The sequence below is a fragment of the Notechis scutatus genome, chromosome 15, assembly GCF_049901735.1.
Source record: "Notechis scutatus isolate UNSWTSFEM ecotype Mainland chromosome 15, rNotScu1.2, whole genome shotgun sequence".
Lineage (NCBI taxonomy): Eukaryota > Metazoa > Chordata > Lepidosauria > Squamata > Elapidae > Notechis > Notechis scutatus.
The window spans coordinates 2,346,698-2,368,660 of record NC_142023.1 but is presented as its reverse complement, the minus strand read 5'-3'; the positions used below and the strand labels follow the sequence as shown (position 1 = coordinate 2,368,660).

Below are 21,963 nucleotides of genomic sequence, written 5' to 3'. Positions count from 1 at the left end.
CACTTCCCCCGCCCCAGAAAAGAGGGGTCCCCGAGGACACCAGGAAAGCAAGACGACTGGTCAGTCGTCCTTGTGACCGAGATCCACCAGAGAGACCCTTGTAGACACACACACACACACACACACACACACACACACACACACACGAGTTTGACGGACTGAAATCTGGACTGGACTGAAACCTGTGTGACCGGGGCATCTCTGATCCAAAGGTGACTCCGGAGAAGTCAAAGCAGAAGCCCATCCTGCTCTCTTTGAGGGAAGCCCCTGCATTAAACCAGGATTCGGGGCTTGAGTCACGCTTTCCAAATTCCTTTCACCTATTTCATATATATTTTGCAAGGCACCTCTGGCTGGAACAGGCTGCTCCAAGGTCTCTGCTTTGAATATTCATAGGGAGGTGAGATAATCTCAGGATTTAAGGGCAGCCAAGAGGAGACGGGAAGGAGGGAGAGCTGGACATGAAGCAGCCCAGGTGATTCCTTAGCAGTTGAAGGGAGGGCTCCTTCTCAGCATCTCTCCCCTCCATCTTGCTCCTTCGGTTACCATAGAAACTGGCTCTCTCTTCTCTTTCCCTCTAAGGCCTTGGGAAACTCTTGGAGCCGGAGCCTCGTCTCTGCAGCTTTTCTGTCAAGAAATCCTCGCCGACTTTCTTCCACCCAGACGCCGCTCGGCGCTTCCAAGCGAACCGGCCTCGAATCGGCTCGATTCAACGGCTCAAAGAATCAATTCAAAGGGGGAGGGAGGAGGTTCCAGATCCAGGAGCGGCTGGATGATTCAAGGACGTCCCGTGCAGACACGGCATCTTCTCCCCTCCCAAAAATATGTCCCCTCTCTCCTGTTTAATCCGGCGTGAAGGAAACACATTTTCTAGCTCATGGGACCGTCTTCTGGTGTGGTATGAGTGCCCCTGAGGTCCACGCACCTGAGCCAGGTGCTAAGAAATATGTGGATATTTAGGAAGGAAGAAACAAGGGTGCACAGCGGAGTGAAGGCTTAAATAAATTAATGTCCAGTTAAACAGATGCATCTCTGGTTGGTCCCCGCACTGTGCACACTTCTCCATCATGTCAGAAAGAGACAGGTGATTTAGAAGATGGAAAGGGAGGGATCCAGCCATTAATCAATCAGAATAGAGCTGGAAGGCACCTTGGAGATCTTCTAGTCCAACCCCCCACCCAAGCAAGAAACTCTACACCATTTCAGACAAGTGACTGTTCAGTCTCTTCTTTAAAAAAATTCCAGTGACGAAGCCCTCACATCTTCTTGTTGCAAGCAGTTCCACTGGTTAATTGTCCTCCCTGTTTGGAAGTTTCTCCTCAATTCCAGGTTGCTTCTCTCCTTGGTTAGTTTCCATCCATTATTCCTTGTCTGGCTTTCATGTGCTTTGGACAATAAGTGGACCCCCCCACTCTTCTTTGTGGCAGCCCCTCAAATACTGGAAGAGTGCCATCATGTCTCCCCTACTTTTCTCTACACTGGCCAAACACAAATCGTATGTTTTAGTTTCCAGGCCTTTAATCATCTCAGTTCTTCTTCTTTGCACTTTTATCAGATTTAACAGATTAGCAGAGTTGGAAGGGATCTTGTAGGTCATCTAGTCCAACCTCTCACCCAAGCAGGAGACCCTACACTGTTTCTGACAGATGGCAGTCTAGTCTCTTCTTGAAAGCTTTCAGGGATGAAGCTCCCACAACATCTGAAGGCAACTTCTGTTCCATGGGTTGATTGTTCTCACTGTCTAGAAAAATTCATCTTTCCAGGTTGAATCTCTCCTTGATAAGTTTCCATCCATTATTCCTTGTCTGGCCTTCAAGTGCCTTGGAAAATAGGTTGTCCTACTCCTCTCTGTGGCAGCCCCTCAAATCTTGGAAGGCTCCTCTCCTGTCTCCCCTGGTCCTTCTCTTCACGAGACTAGCCAGGCCCAGTTCCTGCAACCGTTCATTGTAGGTTTTAGCCTCCAGTCCCCTCATCCTCCTGGTTGCTCTTCTCTGCACTCTTTCTAGCGTCTCTACGCTCTTTTTATAGTGTGGTGACCAAAACTGGATGCAGTATTCTAGGTGTGGTCTTTATAGCGTAGCAATAGTAGTGCCTCCCTTAATCTTAATCTTTTGCCAAAGTCTCAGTATCTTTGTTCAGACATTGGCAGACATTGGCCTCCTGCCTCCCCTACAGCAGATAAGTCCATCCTTCCAAAACCAAGGAAGCAAATTGTTTTTACAGATTATTTGAATCACAGCATCCTAGGGCCCAAAACAGCCTTCAGGAGATGCCTGCAGAAGTCTGCGATCAGGGTTAGGTAGGGCTGGGCCTTCTTTTGCAAAAGTTGAGCTCTCGTGGCCTCTTCGCTCACAACTCCACAACCAAGATTTTGCTTTTGAGCTGGATGGAAGCCCAACAGCCTTCCCTCCGGAGGTCCCAGCGTTGTGTGTGAAGGTGTGTGTTTTGTTTCTTCCTCATGAACTGGTTAGATGAAAAAAAAATCAGGAGGTTCAAATTTGGTTCAAATTTGGGTCCATTTTTGCCAACCTTGGTGGGGCCAAATACCAACGGTGGCTATGCCCCGAAGTAAAAAAAGTAATGGATGAAAATACAAAAAATGGCTGTACGAAATTGCAAAATGTCAAATGGAGCTGAAGCCGGGATTGGTTCCTTTTAGGGATAATTAAAGAGAAATATAATAAAAAAGATAAAAATGTATGATTTTGCATTTAACTACAGCAATGAAGATCGCTCTCGCACAGTGTTGCAAAAAGGATAGCGTACCGTCGGAAGGTCTAGCAATCCAAAAGATCTGAGATTGTGCGGAAATGGATAAACTCACCCTAGAGTTAAAAGGCAAGGAAGACTCGGAATATTATGCGGTATGGGAAAATTGGTATGAATGGACGGACAATAGGAATAAGGATTGTAGAGATTATATATATATATATATATATATATATATATATATATATATATATATATATATGTTTTCTTAAGCCGAACATGTATGGTGTTCGGCTTGGTTGGGTATTTTCCCACATTGTAGTTCTTTTAAAGTTGTAAACGTTTCAGCAGAATCTCATCTGCCATCATCAGGCTTCTGTATTGTGTCCATCTGTGGGTCAGACTTTTACAGTGGTTTCAGATTTAAATATAGCCTATTGCTATGCCAGAATGGTTTTTCTTCATCCTGATTGGTTGGGAGTCTTGGTCTGTGTTTATTGGTCTCGGAGTTTGCTGTGTTCTGCTTGATGGGTGTTTCTGATATCTTCTGTCTGTTTTTGGCTCTTTTTGTATCTTGATTGGCTGGCAGCATTGTGTTACTTAATGGAGGCCTTTAGTGCAGCCCGGGTAAATGGCGGCTATCATTAGTTAGGAAGCTGGGTTTCATCTGGGTGCCTGGTTGGGGTGTGTTTGAGCTGGAGGTATCAGGGGATCTGTTTGTGCCCAGGTGTTTGCCTGGCTTGTGGTGTGGATTTTTTTTTGTGAGTGCAGGCTTCCAAATGATTGACAGCCTGGTGGAATATATATATGTTTTCTGAGGTTCTGGTATTGATGTGGATCTTGTTGTATATAGATTCAATATCAACGTGGCGGTCCCACTCGCCATATGGTGCTGCCCGAAGCACCAGCCTAGTATGCCCGCATACTGAATCTCGGGAGAACATAACAAAGATCCATATATATATATATATATATATATATATATATATATATATATATATATATATATATATATATATATATAATGAATATGAATTATTAGTATACATTATATATAGTATAATATTATATATAGTATAATTTAGTATATATAGTATATATATATATATATATATTATTAGTATATGAATAATTAGAAATGCATGGAAGTGTGTTTATGTAACGAAGATGCCTCAGTACTGTTAAAGGTGATTGAGATGTGTAAAGAGAAAACAAGTGCAATAAAGATGAGAATAAGAATAAGGGAAAAAAAAGATCAGGAGGAAAGGCAATGCCAGCTTGGGAACAATTTCAGAGCTGGCGAAAAGCCGCTTCCAGGATTCCCACGAGATGAACCACCACGGCGGCATTTGTCCGGGGAGCAACTGCGGAGGAAAAAGGCTGGACTGGGCTTGGAGCAAAGAACAGCTGCTAGTCCCGAGGGGCCGGTGTTTGCACAAAGGGCCCTCTGTCAAAGGGGCAACGGGGAAGGACAGCTTGCCAGACGAGAAGCACCATCCCAGTGGAAGTTACAGGAGCGCTCCGCTCAGAAAAGTTCATTTTTTTGTTATTTGGGATTATATCATTTCCTTCCCATCGGCGTATTCCTTTGAAGCTTCACCTGGTGGGAATCTGGAACGGGGCAGCACGGAGAGAGAGAAGAGAGTCCACCTCGTGCAGGGGTCTCCAACCTTGGCCAACTTTAAGCCTTGTGGACTTCAACTCCCAGAATTCCATAGCTGGCTGGGGAATTCTGGGAGTTGGGAGTCCTACAAGGCTTAAAAGTTGTCAACGCCGGACCCTTCCGCACTTAAGGGATTAATAACACCCTCCACCCATCACAGCTAGGTTCAAGCATCGCTTTAAATTCAGGTGGAAGTAAATAAAAGGGAGTTGAAGTCCACAGAGGTTTAAAGTTGCCAAGTTTGTGCAATTTGAGGGCGGAAAAAGGGAGGAAGGCCCAGGATTCAAGCTTTGCAACTCAGATGAGTAGCAGCAATTAATTCAGGGAGAGAGGAAAGTGTGTATGTGTTTGTGTGTGTGTGTGTGTGTGTGTGTTAAACTGTTCCTAGCTGCTGCAGGCACCGGTAGTCCTCTACTTACAACAGTTCGTTTAGTGACCGTGTCAGTGGTGCTGGAAAATGTGATTTACGGCTGTTTGTCGCAGTTATGACCTTTGCAGCATCTCCATGACCACGTGATCAAAATTCAGAGGCTTGGCCACTGGTTCGTACTTATGGCCGTGGCTACGTCCCATGGGATCCACTTTTGCGACCTTCCGACCAGCCAAGCCCATGGAGAAGCCGGATTCGCCTGAACTGACTAACTGCAGCGACTTAACAACGGTGGCTGGGAAGATCGTAGAATGAAAGAAAGCCTCTGGGGTGTCTTAAAGTCCCCTCATACCCCCCCATGCATTCGAGGCTCAACCTCAGCAAAAACTCTTGGCACTGGGCTAGAAACCAAGTGTGTGTTTTTTGCATTCTCCCAACTGGCTGCAGATCTTAAAAGCCATATATTTTATGCAGAGTTGCCTTGACGTCGTTTTTTTTAAACCACGATTTATTTTTTTAAAATGCACGCACAGCTGAATAAAACGTACGCAAGGAAAGGAAAATGGAAAGGAAGCAGACAGGCGAAGGGGTGACTTTCAACGCAGCCCAGATGCCGGGGGAATCTGCGGGAATTTTCTCCCCAAAAGTGGACCAGATTCCTGCTTGGTTAACTAGGAAATAAAAGCTGCTTAGGGGTGTCTCTCCCGAGATTGCTAACTGCGCCCCTAAGTTTGAAACATCACATTGTGGGGAAAAAAGCAGGCATGTGATTCAGTGGTGGTATTCGACCAGTTCTGCCCAGTTCTGGAGAGCCGGTAGCGGCGATGAGCAGTGGAGACCGAACTGGTTCTCTTCGCTGCTCTTTGTTTGGCCCACTCGGGCTCCATAGTCACTTTTATGGCCAGAATTCAAAGTGCAGCTGCTTTGCGCGGCGCAGAATAGCACCGCGCGGCAGCTGCTGCAGCGACCAGCATCATGCAGGCTTGCAGGAGGCAAGTTAGAATGCCTCTGCGCCTGCGCAAAGTGCGTTTGGTGCACGCGGGCATGCAAAGTGTGTGCCATGCGCGCAAAGCGCAGCCACCAAGCCACGCCCACCGAACCGATGGCGACTTTATTTGAATACTGTTAGGGATAACATTGTTTACCCTAACTGGTTTGGGTAAAAATAATAAATAAGTTATCATGGTTTGTTGGTTAAAGTGTGTGTAACTTAACTACAAGAATGTAATTAAGGGTGTGGTTGTAAAAGCACCATAAAAGAAGCAAGTCAATTGCAGCTCTCTCTCTGGCTTAATGATCCCTAATTACTGGATGGATTGATGACTGTGTTTTTCCTTACTGGAACGGAGGAGAGAAAGGAGTGTTGATTTCTCAACGGAGAGAAGAGATAATACTGACTGATTTATTGTAAGTGAACTGACATTGGCTATTCAACACGGACTTTGCAAATTGAGTATCCCCGACTGGACTGACTGAAATGATACATGACTAATGGACCGTTTATTTTGACTATGCTATAATTCCTAATGGAATAAACTATATTTTTGATAGCACAAGCGTATCTGTTTTTTACTGCGTGTTAACTAAAATACAAACTTATCTCACACATTTACCTGTCTGCCTATCTGACTACGCTACACATTCTGTTTAGTTTGTTTTCCTTAACACTCGTTGGGGAATTCAGGCTTAACAAATACCACCACTGATGTGATTGTTCAAAACACAAACACACACGCGACCTGAGACAGCGGCCCCCAAACTTTGGGGCACTAGGGACCATTTCCACGGAGAGAGATTTTTCCACAGACCGGATGGGGCACAGTTTTGGGCATTGCCTGTATCTCACGGATGCGCTTCGCTTGCTTGCACGGACCGGTTTCTGCCATGCCGCAACCCAGGGCTGGTCCATGGACCAGGGCTTGGGGACCCCTGACATGTGTTTCTTCCAAATGTCACACACTCCGACAGGGCAGATTTGACACCCTTCGCCTGTCCGTCCAATTGTTTTGGCTATCTTTGTTGCAGGCTCCATCTTATAGCAACAGCACTAGCGCTTACTTATATACCGTTTCACGGTGCTTTATGGCCCTCTCTGAGCGGTTTATGGAATCAGCCTATTACCCCCAACAATCTGGGTCCTCATTTTAACGACCTTGGAAGGATGGAAGGCTGAGTCAACCTGGTGCCTGGTTGAGATTCGATTCCAGGACCGGTCTCCTCTGTTCCGTCCGAGACTTCCTGAGACCATAATCACACGCTTAGTCCAAACAACCCTCTTTATATTCCAACAGCTGGGAATTATCTTCATTCCCAGCCCGTAATGAGTCCCCAAACAATCCCTCGAGATAAGCACCCACCTTTCACTCCTTTGAATTGCTGCCAACAACTAAAGTGCCAAATTATCTGTAAAAAGCCAAACGGAGCACAAAGTCCACACAGAGCTTCAAGGTTTAATCCGAACAGAGCAAACAAAGCTGCTTCCTGCAAAGGGTCCTGTCCCTTTGCTCCTCCTTTGTGTCTTATGGGAGGGCCAATCACCTCCAAGCCTTACTCATGAGTCACCCTTTTGTCTTAACTGTTCTTGCCTTCTGGCAGCTCTGTGCATATGCGCACTGGGAACAGGCTCCCCTTGTTCCTCTGCCTTGCTGCTGCCAGACCCTGGAGGGTCCCCGCTCCCAGATGGTCCTGGCCCCATCTCTGCATTGGACGCAGGACCCTCGTCTGAGTCCTCCCCACTGGCCAACTCTGCTGCCGTCTCCACAGTCTACCAGCAGACCACAACATCCTCACTCTCTCCAAGCGGTTCCACATGCCCACCAACCCAACAAGCCAAGCCAAGGCCCACTGTGGAAGCATCTTCTCCTCCGATCGTAAACAAACCCACCTTTGTGATGAGAATCCGGTACTTCTCCACCAGGAAATCGTTGTTGTGGCATCCTGCCAGGAGCTGCCACACCTCACCCCGCAGAGCTTCCGGGACGCCGCTCCTCACCAACGCAGACAAGGCCTTAGGCCGCACGCTCAGGTTCAAGTGCCTGGAAAGGAGGGAGCAAGAGCTCAGCTGGGGCTTGGGAATAAGGGAAGGCACACCCCGGGGCGGGAGGGGGGGCGGGTTCCTTCTTGCGTCAACCAATCAGAATCAGAATAGAATAGAGCTGGAAGGGACCTTGGAGGTCTTCTAGTCCAGCCCCCTGATCAAACAGGAGGACCTATACCATCTCTAGTGACTGTGACTCTAGTGACTGTCCAGTTTCTTCTTTAAAACTTCCAGTGATGGAGTGACCACAATTTCTGGAGGCAACTTCCACTGATTAATTGATCTGGGGTTAGAGAATAACAGAGTTGGAAGGGAACCTTGGAGGTCTTCCAGTCCAGCCCCCCTGATCAAGCAGGAGAGCCTATATACCATTTCAGACAAGTGACTGTCCAGTCTCTTCTTAAAAACCTCCAGTGATGAAGCACCCACAACTTCTGGTGGCAAGCTGTTCCACTAGCTAATTATCCTCACGTTTAAGCATTTTCTCTCCTAAATTCCAGCTTGCTTCTCTCATTGATCAGTTTCCAACCGTTGCGTCTTGTCTTGCCTTCTGGTGCTTTGTAGAATAACTTTGACCCCCTTTTCTTTGTGGAAGCCCCTGGGGAATGTTGTTATCATGTCACCCCTAATTCTTCTTTTCTTTAGACCAGCCAGACCCAAATCCTGCAGCCGTCCTTCCTATGTTTTAGTCTCCAGGCCTTTGATCCTCTTAGTTGCTCTTCTCGGAACTTTTCCCAAAAGTCTCAACATCTTGTTGGTAGTACGGTGACCAAAATTGGTTGCAGTATTCCAGGTGTGGGGGGGGTCTTATAAAGCAGCACTAATACTTCACGTGATCTTGATTCTGGGCCTCTGTTTACACCACCCAGGACTGTGTTAGCTTTGTTGGCTGCTGCTGTCACATGGCTGGGCCACATCAGCTGGGCCCTTTTCAAGGACCAAGAGAAGAGGCCGATCGGTGACTTCCTAGAGGGAGGAAGTTGGGCCACGCCTGGAAGAGCTGAACAGAAGGACCGTCAGGATGGCGCCTCCTGCCTGCAAATCCCAAGGAATTAGGCTCCATCAACAAGGCTTGGGAGGAGGGCAGCTGTATTGGGGCTTGGCCTACATGAACTGCCTTCTCCTGATTGGATGCTTCGAAACGAGGAGAATTCCTAGAACAGGGACGCAGGGAGCGGAGCACTTACCACTTGGAAAGGAGGTCTCCCCACGTCTCCAGGATCTTTTCCGCGCACTCTTTAGAGACGTCGCCTGAGCCGCTGAGCAGGGGCTCGTCGTTATCTGCAAAAGACGAGGGAGAGGCTCAGGGAGGGTGCCAAGCACCGGCCGCCAAAGCGCCCCACAAGGGGGAGCCGCTCTTCCATGGGCGCCTGCCTGAAACCCCCGCGGTCGGGTCTGCCATCTTCGTCTTGGCGCCTCGCAGGCATCCTGCCATCGAAGGCTAGCGGGTATTGGGACGGACGGACGAGGACGACAAATGGACAATAAGCATGTAAGGGGTTAACGATGGGAATTTGGGAAGGGGGTGGACAACTTGACGAAGACCAGGAAAGCTCTTGGTGCCAGCTCTCAAGGCCACGCACCCCGAGACTGGGACACGGATCAACCCAAACATCTCGACATAAAGGGGGTTTTCATTGGCTGAAAACGAATTGGTCAAGGGGGGAGGAGGGCTGGGAGGAGGGGAATAATCTGTAATCTTATCACGCAGGAAATTTAGTTTTAGGCCGACTTTACTGCAGCCAACCTCCTTTAGTAAAAGAACCTGTCCCTTTGAGGAAATGGGAGTCAAGGGTCTTTCTTTCCTAACTGGGCCTGACTGGGGCAGGCCTGACACCTGCAGTTTCAGACATAAGGGGCGGCCTCTGCTACAGCTGGGCGGCTGTAATGACCCGGGGTGGGTGGGATACAAAACAAACACAGTCACAGAAAACAGGGGAAGCGCCTTTTATTCCTTCAGTTTGCTTCCAAGCTCCGAATATCTTTGACGGAAGGCAAAAAAGCTCCCACACAGTTACACGAAGAAGGGGAAAAACCAACACAAAGCAGGCAAGAGAAGGGCTGGAGGATGTCCACAGATAACACACCCTGGGAAGGATTCCAAACTCAGAGGGGAACTATAAACTAGAGATATTTACACGATTTGTTTCCAGCGTTCGCCAGTACGCAGGTCCAAACTCTTATTCAGTTGTTACACCTGCAGCCCATGAAGAGGATCAAGGCCCTTTCCTCCCCCATAGACCACACCATTGACGTTTCTCCCTTATCCTCTCCTCCCCTGCGTGCCCTAGGATGGAGAGTGGATGGGCTTGGGTCCTCCTCTGACTGCCCAGCCAGCCTCTGCCCTTCCCCAGCCTCCTCCACAACCTCCGGAGCCACATTTCCACTCCCTGTCGGCTGTTCCTCCTCTCCCTCGGGGTCAGTCTCCACCAGGGGCAGGACAGCCGCTTTCCCAGAGACCAAACTGGGCAATTTGCAGAATCTGGCCCCTTGAGTGGTTAGGCAGGTCAAGAGGGCTTTGACTGAGACCTCTTACCCCAGGTCACATGTGATCGCTTTAAGGCTTGTGAACTTCAATTCCCAGAATTCCTCCTCTAGTCATGATAGCACATAAATTCTGGCAGTTGAAGTCCACAAGTCTTAAACTTGCCCAGTTTGAAGATCCTTGTCTTACACAGAGAGATACAGAGAAGGTGTGCCCCCAAATCTCTTGCTTGAAGGCTGCAGCTAGCCCACAGCCTGCCAACGACCCCTTTGCAGGAGACCCCGCTGGAAAATCCGCCTTTCCAGTCTTCCTTACCTTCCTCTTCGTCATCCTCAGGAGGGGAGGGGATCATAGAGCCTTGGGAGCCGGACTGGGGGAGGCAGATGGCGGGGCTGGCAGTGGTTTTCCTCCTTTCCCTTTGGCCTTCGCTCTCCAGGCACACCACTTCGTAGAGAGTGTCGGTGCTGGTCTTTCGGTCCTTCTGCTTGATCTGAGCAACAGAACGACACCCGTTAGGGTTGGGTTCAAAGCTTAGCGGAAATGTTTCAGGGACCCAGGAGCGACCCACGTTCATGTCTCTTGTCCGTGTAGAATAGACCTCTCCTCCATCCAACAGGCTAGGACAGTGGTGGCTAACCTTTTGGGGACCTGGGCCAAAGATTGTGCGCGCGCTTGCGTGCTTGCGCTCACGTGCCAGCACCCAGAAGGCAATGCATGTCCCCCCATGCCCCCTACGCATGCGTGTGCAATCCCCCCAACCCCCTTACCTGCACTGCGCCTCACAGCTGAATTTTTGGCCAGTTTGAGGCCTTTTCCACCTCCCAGAGGCTTGAGGAAGGCTTCTGCAGGCTGAAAACTAGGCCCGTTTCATCAGTTCCTGTATTTCCAGGAAAACAGGAAGTGACAAAACAGGCCTAGTTTTCAGCCTGCAAAGCCCGAAGCCTTCCTCAAGGCTCTGGGACGCTGAAAATCAGCTGTGAAGTGTGGCGCAGGCGCAGTGAGGTAAGTTTGCCTGCAGCTCACGCGCCAGTACAAATGGCTCTGTGTGTGCCGCCTGTGGCATGCATGCCATAGGTTTGCCATCATGGGGCTAGGATTTAGGAGGGGGAGGGCTCCGATGTTTCACCTGCTTCAGCTTTAGGAAGAAGTTTTCCGTCGAGCTTCTCTTGCTGAAAGGCCAGTAGAGCCTTTCGTTGGGGGGACAGACACGGATTTTGGTCTCCAGGAGGAAGCGGACGGGCTCCTCCACCTCCGTAATCACCAAATCCACAGCTGTGGTCAGGAAGAGCACCTTGTCTGCAGAGGAGGAGGAGGACAGGACCCAATGGTTAGAGATGTTCTGACCTAGGCTTCCCCAACAGCACGAAGCCGAGTCCTCGTCCTCTTTTATTGTTGTGGTCTGCCGGTAGCCTGCGGAGACGGCAGCACAGTCGGACAGTGGGGAGGAACATGGGCCAGTCCGGGAATCTGGGGAGGACTCGGACAAGGGTCCGATACAGAGATGGGGCCAGGGCCCATTAAGAGATATGTGCGGACTCCGGAGCCTCCAGAATCTGCCATCAGTGAGGCAGAGGAACGAAGGGAGCCTGTTCCCAGTGTGTGCTTGCGCAGGCAAGAACAGTTTAGACAAAAGGGGTGACTCATGAGTAAGGCTTGGAGATGATTGGCCCCTCCCATAAGACATAAAGGAGGCGCAAAGGGACAGGAGCCTTTGCAGGGAGCAATGTCGTTCACTCTGTTTGGATTAAGCCTTGAAGTTCTGTGTGGACTTTGTACTCCATTTGGCTTTTTACAGTTCATTTGGCACTTTAGTTGTTGGCAGCAATTCAAAGGAGAGAAAGGTGGGTGCTTATCTTGAGGAACTGTTTGGGACTCATCACCGGCTGGGAATGAAGATAATTTCCAGCCGTTAAAATAAAAAGAGGGTTGCTTGAACTAAGTGTGTAATTAATTACGGTCTCAGGAAGCCTTGGTCAGAACATTTATTTACTTTTTCCTCTCTAACAAAGTCCCGGCCAACAGTCTTTCAAGATCGTTCCCAATTACAGACCTTTATCAGGCTTGGAAAAGGGCCAGGCTGATATCTTTCACAGCCACCCACACTTGGCAAGCATGCCGGAATGAACGAATTGTCTCCTGCAAAGCCCCATTCCCCTTTCACTCCTCATTTATACTCTAGGGGAGGGGCCATTCACCGCCCACCTGTGGCTTTACTTCCAAGTCGGCCTTTGTTCCTCAGCTGTTCCCTTCTCCTGGCAGCTCTGTGCATGCACACACTGGGAACAGGCTCCAGCTGTTCTTCTGCCTCACTGATGTCTGACTCCGAAGGCAGCTGATAGCTGCCGGATGGCCCTGGCCCCATTTCTGCCTCTGATGCAGAGCCCTCGTCCAAGCCTTCCCCAGACTCCAGGACTGGCCCATGTTCCTCCCAACCTCCTCACTGTCTGAATCTGTCGGGCCACAACAAGAGAATCGGCTGTGGCTAGACAACGAAGAGCAGGGCGGGAAGACTCTGTCCACAGCAGCATCTTCAGGCTGGGCAGGGAATCTCCTGAATCTACCCACCCTCAGGGGTGGGGGTGGGAGAGTGGGTGGATCCCCTGGCTTGTGTGTTCCACTAAGGTGACCAAGAAGATCCAACCTCCTGGTCACCTTAGAGCACAAGGGGGTCTGGGGACATGTTTCTTTCAACTTCTCCCCTCAAGATGCCGCTATGGAGCACTGCATGCCAAAACAACCAGACATATAGTTTTTTCCCCCAACATGTCACTTTGCTGAACATTTAATTCCCACAGCACTGTACCATTTCTCGTCTTTTCTCATCTTCTCCTATTGCTTTCTTACGATTTATCAATGGTTGTTCATGATTGTAACTATGATTTATGTAACTTGCTGTTTATATGTACACTGTGAGCTTCTACACCAGAGACAAATTCCTCGTTTGTCCGATCACGCTTGGCCAATAAAGAATTGAATTCTATTCTATTCTATTCTATTCTATTCTATTTCTTTTCTGTTCTGTAATTCTATTCCCTTCTATTCTATTCTGTAATTTTATTCTATTCTATTCTAATTCTTTCTATTCTGTAATTCTGTTCTATTCTGTAATTCTACTGTAATTCTATTCTGTAATTCTATTCTTTAATTCTATTCTGTAATTCTACTGAAAATTCTATAATTCTATTCTATTCTATTCTATTCTATTCTATTCTATTCTATTCCATTCCATTCTCTATTCTATTCTATTCATTTTCTATTCATTTTCTATTCATTTTCTATTCTATTCTATTCTATTCTATTCTGTTCTGTTCTGTTCTGTCCTGTTCTACATTCCATTCCATTCCATTCTCTATTCTATTCTATTCTATTCTATTCATTCTATTCCATTCTATTCTATTCTATTCTATTCCTATATTGTCCTACCTTTATTCTATTCCATTCATTCCTATATTATCCTATATTCTATTCTATTCTATTCTATTCTCTATTCTATTCTATTCTATTCTATTCTATTCTATTCATTTTCTATTCTATTCTATTCTATTCTATTCTATCCTCTTCTATTCCTCTTCCTCCTCACTGCTCCATGGATGGGGTGGCACTACCTCCCAGACCCTCACAAACCTTTGGGCGTTTCCTCGTTCACTACTTGGAAGTGTGGAGACTTGGTGTTCCAACTCCCGGTGATGATGTACGATTTCCCATCCGAGCTTTTTCCCATGGACTCCTAGAGAGCAGCAGAGAGACCGGGATGGAACACAGCACGCCCCGTAGCATGCGGTTGGGGGAGGAAGGGGGCACCTTTGGAGAAGACCGAGGGCACGGGGTGAGGAACGGGAAGGGCCATTTACCAAATCCAGCAAATGCATGTCTCCGCTCTGCACGTCTTTTCCGGGACTGAGAAGGAGGCCGAAACATCTGCAAACGTGAAGGAGAAGGTGCCAACTCATAAAATATTTCTATGGTCTTTTTAGAGTTGCCAAGAGAAAGTGGGGGGAGGGGGGAGCAGTGAAACAGCTTCCAAACCGAAAGTGCATTCCACAAATGTTTTCAAAGATAGGAACTAGGTGACTGAAGTTTATGCCGCGCAAAATTCTTTTTTTTTAAATACATTTTATTAAGTCTCCAAATTTTAAAAACATAAAAAAAACTTTACACATTGTTATCAACATCAAGACATCTTTTGCATTTCCTCACATTTTTCAGTATATCTATTTACTTATTCCTTTACCATTGCATCTTACTCTTACTATAAATCAATATCTTTTATCCTTACATCTCAATCTTCTCCATGGTATATTTACATATTCCCTCTTTCTTTTCCTAATTGCCATTTTATTTTATTTTTTATTTCTAAACTACTCATACCAGGCATCCCAGGCCCTATAATGAATTGAATCTTCTCTGTCTTTTATTTTCATTGTTAGCCTGTCCATCTCTATACAATCTATTATTTTTTTTAATAACCATGCCTTCCGGTGGAACCCTTTTTTCCTTCCAGAGTTGTGCGTACGAAATCCTTGCAGCTGTTAATATATGTAACATAATATATCTGTCTGTTTTATGCCGCGCAAAATTCTTAACTGGAGAGCATGATTGATGGCTCTGGGCTATGGATGAGTCCCATTGGAGAATATAAATTACGATACACACAAGGGGGTGGGGGGAAAACCAGGGTCAAGGGTGACAAGGAATGATGTGTCTCAGAGTCGGCTACACCCAGGTAGTGCCGGGGATGTTAACTCCCAATAAATCCTTTTGAAGCTTTGGAAGTTTGGCTCGAGACTCCTCATTTCATTGGGGGCAACTGCTGGAATCCTGACAGCAGGACGTTGGCAAGAGGCCTTGATCAAATCCAGAAGGAGCAAAGGGAGCCCATCCCCACTTTGAGACTTTGCTCTGAAGACCACCCCTCCCTTTTTTAGACTGAAAAGATGACCTGGTTCAGAAACGGGCACCAGACTTCCCAGGACGGCTTTCCAGAACAGGTAAGTCCCAGGTGAGTTTGAGGGAGAACCCAGCAGATATTGAAACATCTCGAGCAGGGATATCCAAGCATGGCATGGCTGGGGAATTCTGGGAGTTGAAGTCCTCAAGGCTTAAAGTCACCAAGGTTGGAGACCCCTGACCTGGTGCCAAAGGAGGCAAAGAGGAACAAGATCGTTCTCTCACCTGGCCAGGCCTTGAGCGCCCGTGCCGAGACCCGACAGGTGCCAACCTTACCTCTCAATGGCCAATTCTTTGTTAGTGGTCTGTTGCACATAGATGACAATCTTCTTGTCGATCCCTTGCCGTAACTTGAAGCACTGCCTGTCTTTGTCCTTCGGAACAGCACTGGGGAGGGAAGGAAAACCAAGACGGTTACGTTCGGTCTCCCAAAGTTGAGGCACCACAGAGGACTTCCAGACGTGTCTCCCCCTTGTTCATCCTCCTCTTTAACCATCACATAATCCCTTGCGGGGTGCAGTCTGGGCAACTGAAATGGAGAGCCGAATGTTTACTGGCCGGATGCCTTTCCTGTTGCCAATGCAGAGTTTTGTTCAGCAGATATACATTCTCATTGTGCCCAGAGAGAGAAATATCTGCCTCTACATAGGATTGAAATCACAGCCTCCAGATTGTGAGGCGAGAACTCCACCTCTAGGCCAACGCACCACTTGTGTCTCTCCCTTGTTACCCAAGTAACGTTTAAAAAGAAAGAGCCATTTCATTCAGTGAGTTATTAAAAATGTCATCTGTTTAGCTGTTCTGATCAAGGCTTTCTGAGACATTAAAACAAACGCACGTTAGTCCTCCCCCAAAATTTATTTTATTTCAACAGCTGTAAATTATCATCATTTACTAGCTTGTAAATAGTCCCACAGAAGTCTGCCAAAGTCCTTCAGGATAAGCCTGATAAGCATGCACCTTTATCTTCCTTGGAATGCTGCCAACGACTAAATTGCCAATTAGTTGAACAAGACCAAACGGAGCACAAATTCAACACGGAGCTTCAGGTTTCAAACTGATCAGAACGAACAAAGTTGCTCCCTGCAAAGGCTCCTGTCCCTTTGCGCCTCCTTTATGTCTTATGGGAGAGGCCAATCTTCTCCCAGCCTTACTCCCGAGTCGCCCCTTTTGTCTTAACTGTTCTTGCCTTCTGGCAGCTCTGCACACACGTGCACTGGGAACAGGCTCCCCCTGTTCCTCTGCCTCGCTCTGTCAGATTCTGGAGGCTCTGGAGCCAGCACACAACTCCCAGGTGGCCCTGGCCCCATCTCTGTATCGGATGCAGGACCCTCATCCGAGTCCTCCTCAGATTCCCGGACTGGCCAATGTTCCTCCCCATTGTCCAACTCTGCTGCCAGCTCTGCAGGCTGCTGGCAGACCACAACATTAGCTTCCACTGGGCTGTCAGGAGGAGGTGGCACCTCAGCTCAGAGAAAAGGCAGGCTAATTGATCAAGCCACCTTCCGCGCCTCTGAACTGCGATCCTGGCTTCCCGGATTAGGGAAAGGTAGGAGGAAACAGGCCAAGATCCGCCCAACTCCATTATCTAGGGGAATTAAAGGCTGCCAGGGGAAAAGATCTGTTCACATTTATTGGGCTTCGTCAGGCAGTATGAAATTGAGCAGACTTGAGACAGCAAGATGGGGACACCGTTTTAAGTTTCCAAAAAAGGTGCGTCTAAATAATGGCCAGCAGCAATGAGGATTTAATTCCTTCCTACCAAGATTGAGAAATTATTTGGCAAAGAGTGCTAGGAGGGCTCTCGGAAGTAGGAGGGCAAGGTTGTCCATGACCTGTCAAATTGGAAGCTTCCCTTGCCAAAATGCTCCACGGGAAGCTGATACCTGAAGCAGCCTTTCCCATCGTCCTCCTTGATTTCCAGGGAGACCGAAAAGGTGAAGATGTCGCTGTCCGGCATCTCTGGAGTAATGGGGGCCGCGAGAGGAACTTGCTTGGCAGAACGGCGAAAAGCGGTGGCAAAACTGTACAGGATCCGGCTCACCTGAGGCGAAGAGGAAGAGGAGGAAGAGAAGGGAGGGAGGGAGGGGAGAAGAGGGGAGGGGAGGGGAGAGAGGAAGGAAGAGAGATAGAAAGAAGATAAGGAGGGAGGAGGGAGGAAGGGAAGAAGAGGGGAGGGGGAGGGAGGGAAGGAAGGAAGAGAGAGAGAAAGAAGCAGAGGAGAAGAACAGAGAGAGAGAGGGAGGAAGGAAGGGAGAGAGAAAGAAGGAAGGAGAGAAGGGAGGAGGAAGAGAAAGAAGGAGAGGAGAGGAGAATAGCAGAAAAGAGAGACGGAGGAAGGAAGAGAGAAAGAGAAGAGAAGAGCATAGAGAGGGAGGAAGGAAGGGAGAGAGAAAGAAGGAAGGAGAGGAGAGAAGGAAGGAGGAAGAAAGAGAGAGTAAGGAGAGAAGAGAAGAGCAGAATGGAGAGATGGAGGAAGGAAGGAAGAGAGAGAAAGAAGGAGAGGAGGAAGGGAGACAGAGGAAGGAAGGGAGAAAGAAGGAAGGAGAGAAGGAAGGAGGAAGAAAGAGAGAGAAAGGAGAGGAGCAGAATGGAGAGATGGAGGAAGGAAGGAAGAGAGAGAAAGAAGAGAGGAAGAGGAGGAAGGAAGGAGAGAGAAGGAAGGAAGAGAAAGAAGGAAGGAGAGAAGGAAGGAGGAAGAAAGAGAGAGAAAGGAGAGAGGAGAAGAGCAGAATGGAGAGATGGAGGAAGGAAGGAAGAGAGAGAAAGGAGGAGGAAGGGAGAGAAGGAAGGAGAGGAGAGCAGAGCAGAGCATAGAGAGGGAGGAAGGAAGGGAGAGAGAAAAAAGGAAGGAGAGGAGAGAAGGAAGGAGGAAGAAAGAGAGAAAGAAGGAGAGGAGAGGAGAGAAAGAGCAGAACAGACAGACGGAGGAAGGAAGGGAGAGAGAGAGAGAAGGAAGGGAGAGAAAGAAGAAAGGAGAGGAGAGAAGAGCAGAGCATAGAGAGGGAGGAAGGAAGGGAGAGAGAAAGAAGGTAGGAAAAGAGAGGAGGGGAAGAGAAGAGGAAGAGAAATAAAGAGAAGGAATAAAGATGGAGCAGGTGGAAGTCCAACCTCACACATCCCAACGGAAGGGAGATAGGTCTGTCTTCTGCCTCGGCACCCTAGGCCTCCCCCAGCTCCACCCGTTGAACTTACAGCTTCCTGGATCTCGCATCGGAAGACGTGGATTCTGAAGAGCTCCGAGTTGTAATGGCTTTCCGTGAAAGCGAAGCAGTCGCTTTCCGGAGTCCCATCGTGACCTCGCACGCAGAAAAGGATCTTGTAAATGGGATAGTTGGCGATTTCGGTGTTCGTTGGAGGATCCAGCAACCTGTGGGAGAGAGGCAAACCCACGCAGGGGATAAGAGCAGGGCAAGCAGTGGGCAGCTTTGCAAATTCTTCCAGCTTCCCCAGCACCTCCGGCTTCATAATTATACTCGTTCATTTCATCCGGACAGAAGTTTTAACATACAGTGAATGAGTCTAGGGCTGGGATCTCCAAACTTGGCAACTTGAAGGCTTGTGGACTCACTGGGGAATTCTGGGAGTTGAAGTCTTAAAGTTGCCAAGCTTGGAGATCCCTGGTCCCAGATATGCATCTGTCCTGGTCACTTTTTACAGAGGCGCAATTGAGAGCGTTTTAACAAACTGCATACCCCCGTTTGGTTTGGTGGCAGCAGCACCTCAGACAGAAAGTCCCTACAGAGAGTGGTGAGGACAATGGAGAAGATTATAGGAAGTTCGTTATTCAGGATGCTGCTTATAAGTGCTACGTACTTAGAGCTGGAAGCATTGTTAGAGACCCCACACACCCATTTCACTGTCTGTTTCTGTAGCTCCCCTCTGGGGGGGGGGGGGGGTTCAAAGTATTTCTAGCAGGACTACCAGATTCTGTGATAGCTTGGTTCCCTAGGTCATCCGTCTGATAAATTTGCAAGATTTGTTTCTCTTGCCGCGTATATGTATACATCTGAACTAGACTGTGATGTTTCCATGTGTCATATATGTGGGTATATGCATACTTTTAGTATTTATTTATTTTGTCATGTATTTGAGGGGGTGACTCTTTGAGAGCTGGGACAAGGAATGGGAACTGACTCCATGACGCAGCGCTAGGGATTCGAACCGCTGAACTGCCGACCTTTCGGATTGACAAGCTCAGCATCTTAGCCACCGAGCCACCATGTCGCTATATTCTAAGCCATGCTAAAACAACCAATTGGTTGTGTGTAGCCCCAAATATTCGGACCTTCCCTAAAATCGTGACATGTAGAGACCCTGCTTAAGAAAATCAGGACTGGCTGCCATCCTGGTCCTTTCTGCCTAAAGAGCAGAGATCTTCAAACTTGACAGCTTTGTGGACTTCCAACTCCCAGAATTCCTCCTCCAGTCATTTTTAGCTCAGGAATTCTGGGAGTTGAAGTCCACAAGTCTTAAAACTTGTCAAGTTTGAAGAGCCTTGTGCTAGAGTCTCAAGTGTTTCTCCACCTTGCCAAGTTTAAGATGGACCTCAACTCCCAGAATTCCCCTGAGATACTTCTTGAGAAGGTTTGAGGTTGAGAAAGACTGCCGTAAGACCTTAAAGCAAGGGTCTTCAAACTTGATAGCTTTATGACTTGTGGGCTTCAACTGCCAGAATTCCTACTCCAGTCATGTTAGCTGAGGAGTTCTGGGAGTCGAAGTCCACAAGCCTTAAACTTGCCAAGTCTGAAGAGCCTTCGAAAAGAGAGAGCAACCTTAAAGGTACCATTCCAGAGGGACAAAGCCCTGGCATAAAGGCAGCAAAGCGGAAGGGATCGACATGAGGCGCATGAGGCACCTCCGCTGGAAAAGCCAAGTCTTGGAGAAGGTCTAACCTCACGGTGCCCTCGGACACGTTTGGCACAGAGAGCGTCACGTCCACGGAGGTCTGGCCTTGGCTGCGCAGGATGGCCATCATCCGCAGGGCCTCCACCTCGCTCCGTGGGGCATTGACGGAGGCGCAGCCCAAGTAGGTGAGTTTGCTGAAGACCACGCTGTCCTCGTCAGCCACTGGGGTGAAGGGACTGGAATCCTCCGAATCTGCCAGAAAGGAAGGAAGGAAGGAAGGAGTCAGCAAAGAAAGGGAAGGAAAGAAACGTATTTTATCATCTTCACCTTTGGATGACCCCATAATCCCTTGCGGGATGGAGTCTGGGCAACTGAGTGGAACTAGCGGAGTATTTAATGGCCGGATGTCCTTCCCTGTCGCCAATGCGGAGTTTTGTTCAGCAGATATACATTCTCACGGTGCCCAGAGAGGGAAATATCTGCCTCTACCTAGGATCAAACTCACAGCCTCCTGATTGTGAGGCGAGAGCTGCACCTCTAGGCCACCACACCACTCATTAATTCTAGACTGTGAAGAAAGCCCGGGACGTCATCTCTCCATCCATGGGGCCTCTTCCTCCTCCCGCCTTCCTTAGCCTTGGTGGGAGCTCACCTCCCTGGGATGGCTTCACCGGGAGCCTCATTTCTGGCTTGGAGGGTCCCGTCATGGACACGGGGTTGATGGTGGAGGAGGCGGAGGCCTCGAGGAGAACTGGCTCGTCCACCTCTCCGTCCTGGGAGGGGCTCTCTTCCTCCCCCTCCCGGTCATTGGAGGGGTCCTCCATAAGGGGATCCATTAGGACGTCTTCCAGTTCCTTCTGCAGCTGCTGCTCACTCCCATTTCCTACAATCTGGGGGAAGAGAAAGAATTGGCGGGTCTCAGACAGGAAGCAGAGGCGGGTCTTCAGCAGATTCTGACCAGTTCTGGAGAACCGGTAGCGGAAATTGTGAGTAGTTTGCAGAACTGGCCAATCCTGCCTCTGACTGGCCCCACGTCCATCTCTTCTCCGCCTCCCATTGAGTCCCAACTGGGTTGCCCTGCACAGGAGAACGGAGCTGGAAAGCAGGTTAGTGGGGTGGGGAGGGAAGGGGGATGTTGTAGTAATCTTTCCCCTGCCACGCCCACCAAGCCACGCCCATAGAACCGGTAGTAAACCATTTTGAGTCCCACCGTTGGACAGGAGGATATCAGCCAGGTGCCCCGAGAAAAGCGGGGTGCCTGTGAGGCAAGCGAGAAAACTCACTTTTGCAGCCATAAAAAAAGAATGCAGCTAGTCCTTAACTGACCATAGTTCATTTAGTGACCGTTCAAAGTTACAATGGTGCTGAAGAAAAGGGACTCACGACCATTTCTCACACTTGTGATGGTGGCCTGCATCCCTGTGGTCACGTGATTTACATTTGGATGCTTGGCAACGGGCTCGTATTTATGACGGCCGCAGGGTCCCGAGATCCTGTGATTACCTTTTGCAGCCTCCAGAAATTGTGGGTGCCTCCATCCCGGGATGCTTTTTTAAGAAGAGTCTAGACCAGTGGTGGCTAACCTTTTGGGGCTCCTGGGCCACAAATCACATGCCAGCACCCAGAAGGCAATGCTTGCATCCTTCCCACCCTCTGCGCATGTGCGCGCAATCCTCCCCATCCCCTTATCTGCACTGCACCTCACAGCTGTTTTTCAGCTGGTTTGAGGCCTTTTTGGGCCTCCCAGAGGCTTGAAAAATGCAGGACGAATAATAGGCCCGTTTCATCACTTACAGGAAGTGACGAAATGGGCCTATTATTCGGCCTGCAAAGGCTTTTTTCAAGCCTCCGGGAGGCCAAAAAAGGCCTCAAACCAGCTGAAAAACAGCTGTGAGGCGCGCACA

At 48.6% G+C, this 21,963-nt stretch overlaps 1 protein-coding gene across 1 annotated transcript in view; it reads right to left on the bottom strand.

Annotated features, from left to right (window-relative positions):
- Nucleotides 1-21,963, bottom strand: part of RABGAP1 (RAB GTPase activating protein 1) — a 78,291-nt gene that overhangs the window by 42,072 nt on the left and 14,256 nt on the right. The window contains exons 3-13 of the mRNA XM_087943990.1: nucleotides 20,712-20,949; nucleotides 20,107-20,311; nucleotides 18,407-18,581; nucleotides 17,098-17,255; nucleotides 15,488-15,598; nucleotides 14,116-14,182; nucleotides 13,889-13,991; nucleotides 11,391-11,560; nucleotides 10,580-10,754; nucleotides 8,967-9,060; nucleotides 7,627-7,777 (exon numbers count right to left, since the gene is read on the bottom strand). Of these exons, the coding sequence (XP_087800116.1) occupies nucleotides 7,627-7,777; nucleotides 8,967-9,060; nucleotides 10,580-10,754; nucleotides 11,391-11,560; nucleotides 13,889-13,991; nucleotides 14,116-14,182; nucleotides 15,488-15,598; nucleotides 17,098-17,255; nucleotides 18,407-18,581; nucleotides 20,107-20,311; nucleotides 20,712-20,949 (1,647 nt within the window). The remainder of the gene's footprint in view (nucleotides 1-7,626; nucleotides 7,778-8,966; nucleotides 9,061-10,579; nucleotides 10,755-11,390; nucleotides 11,561-13,888; nucleotides 13,992-14,115; nucleotides 14,183-15,487; nucleotides 15,599-17,097; nucleotides 17,256-18,406; nucleotides 18,582-20,106; nucleotides 20,312-20,711; nucleotides 20,950-21,963) is intronic.